Below are 13,606 nucleotides of genomic sequence, written 5' to 3' on the forward strand. Positions count from 1 at the left end.
AATCCCAGCACTAGGGAGGCTGAGGCTGGAGGATTGTTGCGAGTTCGAGACCAGCCTAGGCTACGTAAGTGAGTTCAAGGCCAGGCTGGATTGCATAGCGAGACCCTGTCTCAAAAAAAAAAAAAAAAAAAATCAAAGAGAGCCACAATGGAACACATTATAAACTATCAAAAGACAAACTGTATTATCTCTACTGCTTTATCAAAGAATTATTTTCTTATTCTCTATAATGGTTTGAGCAATCTTTCATTCTTACATCTGGTAATCTGAGCAATGGAGTTGAGGATAGCAATATGTAATATAACAACCACTGTTAATTCGTATTATTTTGTCTTGAGACTGTATCACTTTGAATGTTCTTGTTTTGATTTGTTTATGTTTGTGATACTGGTATGCTGCTACTGTTCTATTACTTTGTTTCTCATTTACTACTCTCTTTAAAATTAAAAAAAAAAAGACAAAGCTCAAAGGGAATCTTGAAAGAAGTGACTTGTGTACAAGGGAGCCTTGATAAGATTAAAAGCCAATTACTCAGCAGAAATTATGGAGACCAGACAATAAAACAATATATTAAGGTCCTGAAAGAAAAAAAACACTAAGAATTCTGAATTATGGAGGCTGACAAGTCCCAAGAACTGCAGCTAATAAAAAACCACAGACACAAGAGAGTGGACTGTAGGTCCAGTCCAATGCCAAAGGCCTGAGAAGCATGTCAATGATATAGTTTCAGTCTAAAGTCTGTAGGCTAGAGACGCAGGGGGAGCAGATGTTCAAGGCCATAGGCAGGAAAAAAACAATGTCCCAGCTTGAAGGCAGGCAGAATTCCTGAGGAATTCTTTTTCTTCACCAGAAAAATCAAACATTTTTGTTCTATTCAGTCCTTCAACTGACTGAGGAGATTCACTTAGGAACACAGGGGCATCTATTTTACTAAATCTAATGATTCAAATGTTGATCTCACCAAAATATATCCCCTCAACCAAAAACCACCTTTCAGATGCATCTAAAAATATAATAATAATAATAAAATGTCTGAACACCTTGTGGCCCAGTTCAGCTGACCACCATATAAATTAACCATTACTGCCGCGTGTGGTGGCACAGGTCTATAATCCCAGCACTTGGGAGGCTGAGGCAGGATTGCTGCCAAGTTGGAAGCCAGCCTGGGCTACACAGAGAGTTCAAGGCCAGCCTGAACTGCATAGTGAATCCCTGTCTCCAAATAAATAAATAAATAAATAAATAAATCATTACAAGTGTTTTTCAAGATACCTCATAGTGTTCTAAGAAAACGCTATTTTCTTTGGTAGTTTAGAAAAAATAAAGTCCCTGACTACCTCAAATTTAATTTCTTTTGAAGAATTATCTTAAAATAATAAAAAGACATAGACAATTTGCTGGATTAAATATCTAAGGTTTTTTTTAAAACAGTGCTCTTTGAAGCAGAATGATGTTACTTGAACTGGACCAAAGTATGCCATCCCAAAAATCAATACAAACTACTCTCCTAATTTACAAAAAAACTGATATAAATTTTTTTCAATTTTAAGTCTTTTTTTGTAAAGTGACTGAACCCCTTAACAATTTCTTTTATTAGCCTAACCCAGAATCAAATAAAATTTAATACAAGTTGGACAATTAATAATTGTATTAATACAAGTTGGACAATTTAAACTTAAAATGTACATTTCGGGATACTCTTTACAGAGGTCTACATCAAGAACATCTTAACAAGTTGAAGAACCAGTTAACCCAATTACAATAAACACATTTAGAGTAAGATCTCACAAATTTCAACCTAACACCTTATATTACGAAGATGTAAATTTTCTTTAAGCTACTATATAACAAATTAAATGTTAACCTCCAAAATACCAAAACAAAACAAAAAAATACCGAAACACTTTTTTCTTGCAAACAACAAGTTGATACTAGAGTTTATATGGAAAAACAAAGTAATAACCTCTGAAAAAATGTCATGAAGTAAGGAAAAGTAATATCCCATCATATATGAAAATAATGTAATAGTTGTATGCAAGGACATAGACCAGTGGAACAAAATAATGGTGTAGAAATATACTCAAATATGTAAGAAAATACACGATGAAGAAGGCATTTGAAATAGTGGGGATAAAAATGAACTTTTAAAAATAATGTGAAAAAATAAATAAAAAATAATGTGATACATTAATATTCTCCCCTCACCCCCAGCACTACGAATTGAATCCTGGGCCTTCTCTCTGAGCCACCTCCCCACCCCTTTTATATTATAAGACAGAGTCTCAAGAAGTTGCCCAGGCTGTGCTCAAACCTGGAATCAATCCTTCCCCTTCCACGTCCCAGAGTGCTGGGATTATAGACAAATGCCAAAATGCCTACCCTTATCAGGGTCTCATAAACCACCAACTCAAGCCATTAAGGAAATACTAGACTATTTAAATCAAGGAAGGAAGGGAGGGAGGGAGGGAGGTAAAGGGAAAGAAAAGGAATATTTAGTAATGTACAGTATTTATAAATTATAATAGCACTAAAATTGATATATACTAAATATTCATTAACAGACAGAGATATAAATGTTAGTGCCCCATAAAATGAAGTATAGCCAGGTGTGGTGGTGCATGCCTGTAATCCCAGCACTCGGGAGGAGAATCATTGCAAATGTGAGGCCAGCCTGGGCTACATAAGTGAGTTTAAGGCCAGCCTAAACTGCATAGTAAGACCCTGTCTCAAAAAGCCAAAAGAAAAAAAAAGTACAATGCAATCATTTCTGAAATGAGGCAACACCACAAATGTTACAAATATGTAATAATCTGAAAAACAGATTAAAGGGGAAAAAGCAAGAAAAGCCTAATATGCTACCATTTGTCTAATAAAGGAGAAATTGGAGGCAAAAAGAAATTACAACACATGTATATGATTTTATATGCATAGAAAATTCTGAATAGCACTAACACCTTTTCGCCTCTCTTTATAAGCCTGTTTTGAATTTTACATTATGTGCATATTTTTGCCTGCTGAAGTAGTAGTACAGTTTTAAGTATACCCACAGAAAATCTAAGCACTTACAACAGCATAAGCCTTTTTAAATTTCTCAGTTATTTTAAAAGAACAAAGCAAAAGCTTTAAAGGAGAGCAAGACTAATGGGCACCTGATAGCAGCCATGAGTTACGTTGAGGAAGGAAAAATGACCCCAAAGACTCAATGACAGGAAATTGACTAAGTAAATAATTCATCATTATAATCTTCTTAATGTGCTCTTATGAACGAAAATATTAACGCATACCTTTAATCACTTCAAAGTTCCTTCCAGGCATAAAATGTATATTATCCTGCTTTGCTCCAAAAGGACTTAATGAACTGTAATGTTCTATGTAAAATGTTAAGTAATGTTGTACATAAGCCTACATTCAAACAAAGAAACAATAAAAATTGCCTAAAAAAAAAGAATAAAAAAAAAACCACATTAAAACAGAGCCAGGTGTGGTGGTGCATGCCTGTAATCCCAGCACTAGGGAGGCTGAGGCAGGAGGCTCCTGAGTTTGAGACCTGCCTGGGCTACAAAGTAGGCTCAAGGCCAGCCTGAACTGCATAGGGAGACTCTGCCTCAAAAACAAAAAAAAAAGGGGGCTGGGGATTTAGCTCAGTGGCAACGTGCCTGCCTGGCAAGCACAAGGTCGTGAGTTCGATTCCTGCTACTGGAAGGAAAACCAAAAAAAAAAAAAAAAAAAAAAAAAAAAAAAGAGAGAATTTCAAAATAAGATGATAGGAATTGAACAATGGTTGCTATACTGCATATTGTTATCTTTAAAGCAGCTGTTCAGATTACCAGCCATAGGCATACTAAGTTGATTTAAAAAATTAAGAATTAACTGCTCCTTTCAATAAACGAATAGAAATTAGGAGTACAATTATCTTAGCTATCTTGTGTATATACATATATTTTTTTCCCCTTCTTTCTCTGCTTTTTCTTTTCCCTCATCCCAGTTGTTCTTTCCTTTTGAGCAGTTTCTTTCCCTTGCACAGTATCTATTTTACCTTTCAGATTTTATTTACGTTTTCAGTTTCTTACACTAGGGAGACAATACAAAGTTTACACATGTAGATCTGATTTATTTCATTTATGAGTATGGTCTCTAGTTGCATCCATTTACCTATAAAGGCCTAGAGTTTATCTTTCTTTGTAGATGAGTAATACTCGATTGCATAAAAATATATGAAAAAGTGTTCAGTATCACTGGTCATTCAAGAAATGCAAATTTAAAACAACACTGAGATTCCATCTCACCCTAGAAAGAATGGCTACCATCAAGAAAGCAACCAATAACAAATGCTGGCAAGGCTGTGGGGAAAAAGGTATCTTTCTACACTGGTGGTGGGAGTGCAGATTGATACAACCACTGTGGAAATCAGTGTGGAGATTCCTTAATAAACTAGGATTAGAGGTCCCATTCAACCCAGCTATTCCCCTTCTGGGTATTTTTCCAGGAGACATCATATCACAGCGATATATGTACACCTATGTTCACAGCAGCACAATTTGTCATAGCTAAATCTTGGAAACTGAAATATCCATCAACTGAGGAAAGGATAAAAACTATGTCTTTATTCTTTGTACAACTCCTACCAGTAGTAAATTCTACTCATACTTCAAACCTTGTGTGTGTGTGTGTTTTTGAGACAGCGTCTCACTATGCAGTTCAGGCTGGCCTTGAGCTCCCTTTGTATCCCAGGCCGGTCTCGAATTTGCAATAATCCTCATGCTTCAGCCTCCCAAGTGCTGGGACTACAGGCATGCGCCACCATGCCCAGCCATACTTCAAAACTTGAAGAAGCCTTCCTTGATTTCCTAAACTAAACTACGTTCCAAAATGTACTTCTCCTTTCCATTACTGTATGTTACGAATTTAAGAGTCTGCTCCCTTGGCTAATATGCAATTCCATGAAGATGACTGTGTCTTTTTTATCTACTGAATAATCTTAAATCCATTAACAGAGAAAGGATCTCAATAAGTATGTCCTAAATAAAGGAAATCAACAAAACACACCTTATTTGTACATTTCAAATGAAACTTTCATTTTATCAAAAAAAAACTGCAAAAAGTATAGACTGTCATGTTTGTTTAATGTAGGAGCACACTTTTACTTTTATCAGAAATGCAGTTAGTCTGCTCAACCAGCAGCAAAAACACCAAATCATCATTTTTTCAAAAAGAGCTTACATCCTAAGAAAATGTAAAGAAAATTACACTGTAAGCCAAAGGAAAATTTCATGAATTCAGTGTAAGTTTTCAGGACAATTAATACTGGAAAGGAAATATATCTCCTTAAGGTAAAAAATATATCCTAGCTTCTTGATCTAACTACCAAATTACAGGAAATGGTTCAGTTCTCAGCAAACAGTCTGTGGATCCTTAGTGGTCCTCAAGTCCATTTCATGGGGTTCATGAAGTCAGAACCTGTTTCACAACAATGCCAAAATATCATTGGCTTTTTTCACTTTTGTTCTCTCACATACGTATTTTAGTGTTTCTCCAGACATCATGTGATACACCAAGACTGAATACAAAAATTTTAGAATCTAACGTCTTCCACTAAGACATTATAAAGAGTTGTAGGAGTTGAGGTGTAGCTTACTCATACCGTGCTTACCTATCAGAAGCCTCAGGTTGATCCCAGCATCACATACAAAAGCAAAAATGTACGCTCTCAGGTTGAAGCCCAGCCTGAGAAACAGTGACACTACTCTCAGAGAAAGAAGGGCAGGGAGGGCAGGGGAGGAAAAAGACCTGGAATTAGGAATAATTTTGTTTGTTTGCTCGTTTTGTTTATTTGAGAAAGGGTCTTACTATGCAGTTCAGAATGACCTTGAACTCACTACATAGCCCAGGCTGGCCTCAAATTCACAACAGTGAACCTCCTGCTTCAACCTCCCAAGTGCTGGGATTACAGGTGTGTGCCACCACGCCCAGCCCCAATGATTTTTAAGAAAGTAAAACAACAAAGTCTGAGAGAGCTCTAGTCTATACTGTCAAAATCTCTATAGAACAAATAAATTTGATTTTCTCAAAGAATAAATTTAAACTAGAACACTGAAGGAATCCATAGATGTAAAGCAATTAAAGGAATATAGTAAACTGGGCATGGTGGTGCACACCTGTAATCCAGCATTCAGGAGCCTGAGACTGGAAGATCACTTCAAATGAGAGACCAGCCTTGGCTACATAAGTTCAAGACCAGCCTGGACTACTCTCAAAAAAAAAAAAAAAAAAAAAAAAAAGGAATACAGTAATCAATCATAATAAATAAGCTTAACTTGGACCTTGAATCAAACTAGTAACTAATGGAAAAAGCTAATGAAACAAACACTGACTGGATATTTGATGATATTTTAAGGAATTAACTGTTTTTTAGGTGGTAACAAAATCTGTAACTGAAGCCAGGTGCTACTTATATGGCATTTATATATTTGACATCTTTCATAATGAAACTTTTTTTTTCATAATGAAATTTTTTTAACGAGCCTACTGACTGATAATTTAAATCTGCCATTCAAAACTGTTACAAAAATCGCTTTATATTACAGAACTTCTCATTGGAGATGTGAAAAAAATCTATGAAAAGGGAAGAGAAAAATTATGTACCCAAAATATAATCCAAATTATCTTCAAAGACACAGTAAGTATATATGCTCAGATTTATATTCAGTTTGAAACCATAAAAATTCTTTTCACTATAAAACTTAGTGGAAATATTGTCTCTACTTTTTCAATTCTAACTCTAATGGAAAGAAATAATAGTATCAGACAATATAGAAGCTGTGAATTGTCAATTCAAAATAGAATTGCTTCATTTTAATGATTTATATGGCTGTATGTTTTTAAAGCAAATGAAAAATACTTTTTATTTTTCTCAAAACAAATTACAGCAGCTAGGAATATACTGTATTTAGTACCTCATACTAATCGAAAATCTTATTAGTGAATACAAATTCAACAAACATTTAAGAGCCTTTAGGTCTGTGGAGGTTAAGGGAGCTAAAAATTTAAAAATAGAAAAACATAAAGAAGCCCACTATCTACTTCATTAACAACTATGTGACACACACACTCCAATTTCCAATGCAATATGAAGGGATAGTTTCCTGAGTACACAACCAATAAGTGATTACCATTAATCATGAGGATTCTGAAGTTGATGATCAAACTGCAGAGGGGTGGGAGGACACAAAGGCTTTGCTCTACAAAGGTAGTTACATGTCAAGGAAATGAAACCCTTAATGGACTAATACAGAACGTGAGAATTACACCAGCAGCATGTCCACCATCACCGCCATCATTATTTTCACTATCATCACTCTCCTTTTAAAGCATCTATTTATATGCCTCAATTTTTCCTAATTATGAAACATTTAAACTGATAAAAAGTCCTCAAATCCAGCTAACAGCCCATCATATCATTTGTTTGCTGGAGACAGGGTTTTCACTATGCAGGTCAGGCTGGCCTTGAACTCACTTTGTAGCCCACGCTGGCCTCAAACTCCTGGTAATGTTCTGCACCACATGCCTGACACTATTGTGGAATATAGTGTTAATCACTGCTATGCATGTTTTACTGTATGCAAAGGTATGTGTAAGCAATGGAATACCACTTCACCTTTTTAAACTTTACCAAATGACATACTGGTCTGTACTTTGTTTTAAGATTTTTTTGTTTGTTTTTTGTTTTGAGACAGGGTCTTGCTATGTAGTGCAGGCTGGCCTTGAACACACTATGCAGCCTACACTGGCCTTGAACTAATGGCGATCTTCCTGTCTCAGCCTCCGAAGTGCTGGGATTATAGGCCTGTACCGCCACACCCGGCTCTTTAGATTGTGTGTTTTTATTTATTAATACATACTTGTCATACATACTGACCACATTCATCATAGGGAATCTGTACCTGTACATAATATATCTTAATTCTTTTTTCCATTCCCTTCAACCCTTCATCCCCTTACAAAAGATGTTTCCTTTTTTTCTTCCATTCTTTTCCTTTTGCCTTCCTTTTCTTTCTCCTTTCCCCTCCTTTGTTTTCCTTCTCATCTATTTTTGTGTGTGTGTGGTTTTCTTTTGGATTTTTTTTGGTCTTTTTTGGTGTCAGGAGTCAAACTCATGACCTCACACTTGCCAGGCAGCCTCTGTGCCACTAAGCTATATCCCCAGCCCGTTTTTTTTTTGGGGGGGGGTCTTTTCGAGACAGGGTCTCGCTATGCAGTTCAGGCTAGCCTTGAGCTCACTTTTTTGGAGGCTGCTCTCGAACTCTCAAGGATCCTCAGCCTCCCAAGCGCTGGGCTTACAGGCGTGCGCCACTACCCTCGGCTTTTTCCTTCTCATTTGAACATGTTTTTCCTGTGTTGTTTTTTAATTCAGTCATGTTGTTTTATGCAGTTTTAGTTAACTAATGAAAACTGCTGGAAAGTACTATATATGAATATCACAATTGTCTACTCTCTAATGCAATGTGTAAATTATTTCCATTTTTATTACAAGGCTGCTAATTTTTAATTCCATGAGCATATATTTATTTTGGGGATACAGTTCCTAGAAAGTGAACTGTTAAATCAAAGGATATATTCCTTCAACTTCATTAAAGACTGCTAAATTGATTTGCAAAATGGTTATGCCTTTTTACATGTCCATCAGGCAGTGTATACAGTAGTTTATGATACTGTCATACTTTTTTTTTGAAACAGTTTCACTATGTAGTTCAGTCTGCCTTTAACTCATTCTGGAGCCCAGGCTGGCCTCCAATTTGAAGCAATCCTCCTGCCTCATCCTCCCGACTGCTGGGATTACAAAGAGTGCTGGGATTACAGGTATGTGCCACCATACCCGGCCTGCCATACTTTTCAATTTTGCCTAATGAAGATAAAAGGGAAACCTGGTTTTGTTTCCCCCGGATCACTATCATTTATTGGCCTTTCAGGTTTCTTCAAGTGAAAAATTTTAAAAACATTGCCTTTTTTTGATTTGTAACAGTTCTTAAACTAGTCTGGAATATCAATCTTTTATAGGTTCGATGCTTCCAAATGTTCTCATCCCAACAGAATAAACCTGTTGCTGACTCTGAAATCTAGTAGTGTAGAGCAACGTTAATTCCTAATTTCTTGAAATTCACAGTTGCTTTCCTGACTTTTATATCTGTATTTCTCAACCATTTTCCACTTATAGCTGATTGAATTCCTCATCTGAAGCCAATACACACACATACAGAAACTGACAAACAGGGCCATAATTCAATTTATATTAAGGGATGATATTTCCTTTTTCTGTTGTTGTTCTTTTTGTTTTTTTAAAACAAAGTCTCACTATGCAATGCTGGCTGACTTTGAACTCACTTCGGTTTTCCAGCCTCGGCCTCCCAGTGCTGCGATTACAAACAGTGCTGGGATTACAAGTGAGCAGCACCACACCTGGCTGGGATGACATTTCTTCAAACACAAGCAAATACAAAAGACAAGTACATGTAATTCCAGCACTCGGAAGGCTGAGGCAGGTGGATCGCCCCGAGTTCGAGACCAGCGTGGGCTACTTAGTGAATTCAAAGTCAGCCTGCACTACAAAGTGAGACCCTGACCAAAAAAAAAAAAAAAAAATTCAACTAGTTTGTCTCCATACAGCTACCACATGGCATTCACATCAGTCAGTAAAGAAGTACCTACTCTGATTAATGGTTTATTAAAATCCTTAACTTAATTATATCCATTAGAATATCCGAAACGGTAAGAGTGCCCACTCTGCCCAATGAATTAAGAAGATAAAAACTAAGTAAATGAGTTAAAATTTTCAGTCGCACTAACGTAAATCAGGCCTTTACAGATGAAGTTGCTCCACAGAAGTGAACTCAACTTTGGATATTTTAGTAACAGACGTCTGCTCAATAGCTTCCTTCACTTACAGAAGCATCCACCAACTGTTCTACAAACTAATGATGCCGTTCGAGCGGTACATAAACATTCAGCAGGAAGGGCTCTTAAGTCACTTACCGCCTCCATTTTTAGGTAAAGCATCTACAATCCACAAGTTACAAGAAATTTCTCAATCCAGACCCTCTAAAATTTACCAAGTCAGGGTACTTTCCATTGCATCACGAGACTTATTTTAGACGCCCAGGTCTAAAATTGATTTATTTCTATTAATTTTACAAGCGTAGGTTTATATGTTCTAGAAATGATGCAAGTAACTCCCAAACACACCCCAATCTTTTCCTTTCATTTCTCTACCTTTTCCTTGCCCTATCCTCCATTATAACCCACGGAATGAAAACAATAACTATCTGAGTTTCTGGCCCTAACGGGGTGCAGTCCCAAGACCCTGCTACTGTTCCTGAACGAGACTGGCCGAATTTTGAATTATTATTAGTTTCTTCGTCGATAAATACGTAGTACGCGCAGACTGGGCAGGAAGCGCGCCGCACGCCGCCGCCCCGGCCCCCGGAGCTGCGCGAGGGCGCGCAGGCAGCTCCCCGGCGCAGGCACGCAGGAACGCCCGGGAGGGGGGCCCAGCGAGCCCGCGGAGTGGCGGCCAGCGCCCGAGAGGCGGGCAACTCACCTTTCCGAAGCTCCCGCTCCCACACCGTGACGATGGGCCGCGAGTGCTTGCGGTGGTGGATGAGCCACAGGGACAAGGTCTGCACGCTCTGCTGCGAGTTGCTCAATTCCGACAGCTTCTTCTCCAGCGCCGCCTCAGAGAAGGCGGACATCCCTCCAAAAACACGTCCACGCCGTCCCACGCGGAAGGGCCTAGGGGAGGGGAACTTCGCCGCCCTCGCCGCGGCCTCGCCTACTCACCCCACCCTCCTCCACGCCCTCGCCGCGGCCGCCGCCTCCACCACTTCCCACTCCGGCCGCAAACTAGCAAGATGGCGTCCAGCCGGCAGTGACGTCACGGTCGCGCGGCCCCGCCCCTCCCGCGGCCGGTCCTGGGAAAAGCGCCTCGGCCGAGAGGCGGGCCCGCCGGGCGGAAGGGGCGGGCCGGAGAGCGGTAGGGGGCGTGCCGCCGGGGTCAGGCCTAGAGGCGGGGGATGGGGGCGATTGTCTGTGACAACAGTAATTACAAATCTCTAAGTATGCTCATTGTCATAAATTGGTGCAGCCACGTTGGAAGAGTACTTGCATGTTCGCTACGCGTAGAAATACACCATAAACCAACGCTGTGGAAAGAACCTGCTGACCAACTACTCTGGGAAGCTGAGGCAAGAGGATGCCGTGGGCCTCTTAACAAGATCCTGTTTTTTTTTCCGCCAGGGAGGAAAAAAAAAATTAGTTAAGGTCTGAGAGTATAGTTCAGTGGTGCTTTATATGTGGGAAGCTCTGGGTTCAGTCCCCAGAACCAAAAAGTAAAAATAAACTAGTGAGTGAGTATATGGGGATGATGAGGCCTAAGCTACATGCTGAGATTAGTCTTTCCAGGAGAGCCACAATGTTTGGCTGGTTTTTCTTACATTCCCCACCTTCCATGCCAACTCGCATGCCTGCTGTGTGGCCCTACTTATGCGGAGTACTATACTATCTTCAGCTACTGCCTCTCAAGACTCCAATTTTTGAAATCTGTAAGCCCAGAGAGTAGAAGGTGCCTCCTGTCCTCGATTCTGCTTATCCCTACAGCTAGGACTAACTGCCTGTCTTCTGACTAACTATCAGATTATTCCTGTTCCCAGAGGTGAATGAGCGAAAAGAAGCCACCTTGTACTGTCAGAAGAACATGATCATGACTCTGCTGGCCTCTTTCTTCTACTCTGCCCACCTGTGGGACCAGTTAGAGACTGTGGTTTGACTACCTCCATCACAGTCACCTACTACTTCCTGTATGTGTGTGTGTGTGTGAGTGATCCTGGACACACAGCATGCAGATGGAAACCATGCAGTTGCATAAAACTTAAGCAAAGAATGGCACCTGGCTAAGTTCAGGGCCTTCCTTTTCCCTGAGATAACTGGAGCCACACTTTTGTACATCATCTTCAGCCTCAGGAACATAATTTGTCAGCTGCTGTATAGAGGTACCAGACCAAGCATTACATAAAAAGACACATGATTTAGAAAAAAATTGAAATATACATAGGGGAAATACAACTTCTGTGCAATTTCACTAATTGCTACCAATGCTAGACAAACATCAGTATGTTTGCACCAGGAGATGCGTGCCAGGTGTTGGATCCAGTGTAGCAGCAATGAAAAATTGGGACATTCACAGCCGGTAAATGGCTAAATTGTGACACAACAATATTACAGAGTACACACGGCAGTATGAGAGATAAAGTCAGCTGGGCACAGTGGTGCACATCTGTCATCCCAGCACTCTGGGAGGTTGAGGCAAGATGGTCAGAAATTTGAGCCCAGCCTGGGCAACTTGGTGAAATCCTGTTACAATGGAAATTTTAAAAATTTAAAAATCAACTAGTAGTCTGACACCATATTAAGACAAAATAAGACCATGCAGTCCACCACGTAGCTCATCTGTTAGACTCACTCAGCCTTGACTGACTAACTCAGAGATAATCTGACCCAGTTCAGTTTGACCGCACCCAGCTGCACAGCCTGTACTTTCCAGCCCCCAAACATACCCTGTTTACTAACTTGTTTCAAGGACTTTCTGCTCAGCAACAAAAAACAACTGATGCTACCTAATAAAAAATCACCATGTGTAGTGGATTGACAACTGGTGGTCAACTTGTAACACCCAGCTGAACTGAACCAGTGTGGTGCTGGGTGTGGGAGGCCCGCCTGAGGATTGTTGCCAGCAAAATAAAAAGGAGAACTGGAGAAGAAGAGGAGGAGCTGTTAAGGAAGCTGTTAGAAAAATGTTGGTTTTCTTGGAGGAGCTTGTCATGCTAGCTTTCCTAATGAACTCGGCTGTTCTCAATGTCAGAGGAGCTCAGGACCTTGTTGCTGAGAGTGGCTTCAGTTCACTTTCGGGGAGCTCTGGTCCTTACTTTGAGCATCTGGAGGGGAAGATGGTGCGCTGTTCAACCTCCTGGAGAAGCTCGTCACACTGGCCATCCTGATATAGTCTTGGCTGTTATCTTTAGAGGAGCTTGGGACCTCATTTTCACTGAGGATAACTGTAGTACTTTTCCGGGGAACTCTGGTCTTCGAGTGTCACTTCCTGGCTCCAGTTAAGATCCCTCAGCCTACTAGCACAGATCCTTCATCCTGCTGGCACAGATTTACTAGCTTTCACCACTGACTGACCTTTGGGCCTTCCCAGCGCAGATTCCTGACACAGTCCTGCATGAGACATTGTCGTGGGCTCTAGGCCTCCAGTTGGATTCATGGGAGGCATTGTTATGGGCTCTAGATCTTCAGCTGGACTTGTGCAGGACCTTACTACAGGATCCAGGCCCTCAGCTGGATTATTTTGGTCTTCTAGTGTGTGGACAGATTTCCTGCACTCTCTTTGTATATGACTCTTTGGGGGACTACTATAAAATAATCCTATAAATTGTGTGTCTTATATTGTTTCCCCTTTTAAACCCCAAAGTACAACACCAATCTTTTAAGCCTTTGTGTCTTTCACTTCCAAACCTATATAAACTAAGCCTAAAGCTGGCTCTGGGCTGATGCTTTG

The 13,606-nt window shown here is 39.8% G+C and overlaps 1 protein-coding gene across 2 annotated transcripts in view; it reads right to left on the reverse strand.

Annotated features, from left to right (window-relative positions):
• Rprd1a (regulation of nuclear pre-mRNA domain containing 1A) overlaps positions 1–10,923 on the reverse strand; it is a 61,447-nt gene extending 50,524 nt beyond the window's left edge. For both annotated transcript variants that reach the window (XM_005372805.1, XM_013510071.1), the window contains exon 1: positions 10,592–10,923. In XM_005372805.1, the coding sequence (XP_005372862.1) occupies positions 10,592–10,742 (151 nt within the window). In that variant the 5' untranslated portion in view covers positions 10,743–10,923. The remainder of the gene's footprint in view (positions 1–10,591) is intronic.
• Between the last annotated feature and the right edge of the window lie 2,683 nt (positions 10,924–13,606).

This window comes from Chinchilla lanigera, unplaced genomic scaffold (assembly GCF_000276665.1).
Source record: "Chinchilla lanigera isolate Chin_1 unplaced genomic scaffold, ChiLan1.0 scaffold00001, whole genome shotgun sequence".
NCBI classification, from domain to species: domain Eukaryota; kingdom Metazoa; phylum Chordata; class Mammalia; order Rodentia; family Chinchillidae; genus Chinchilla; species Chinchilla lanigera.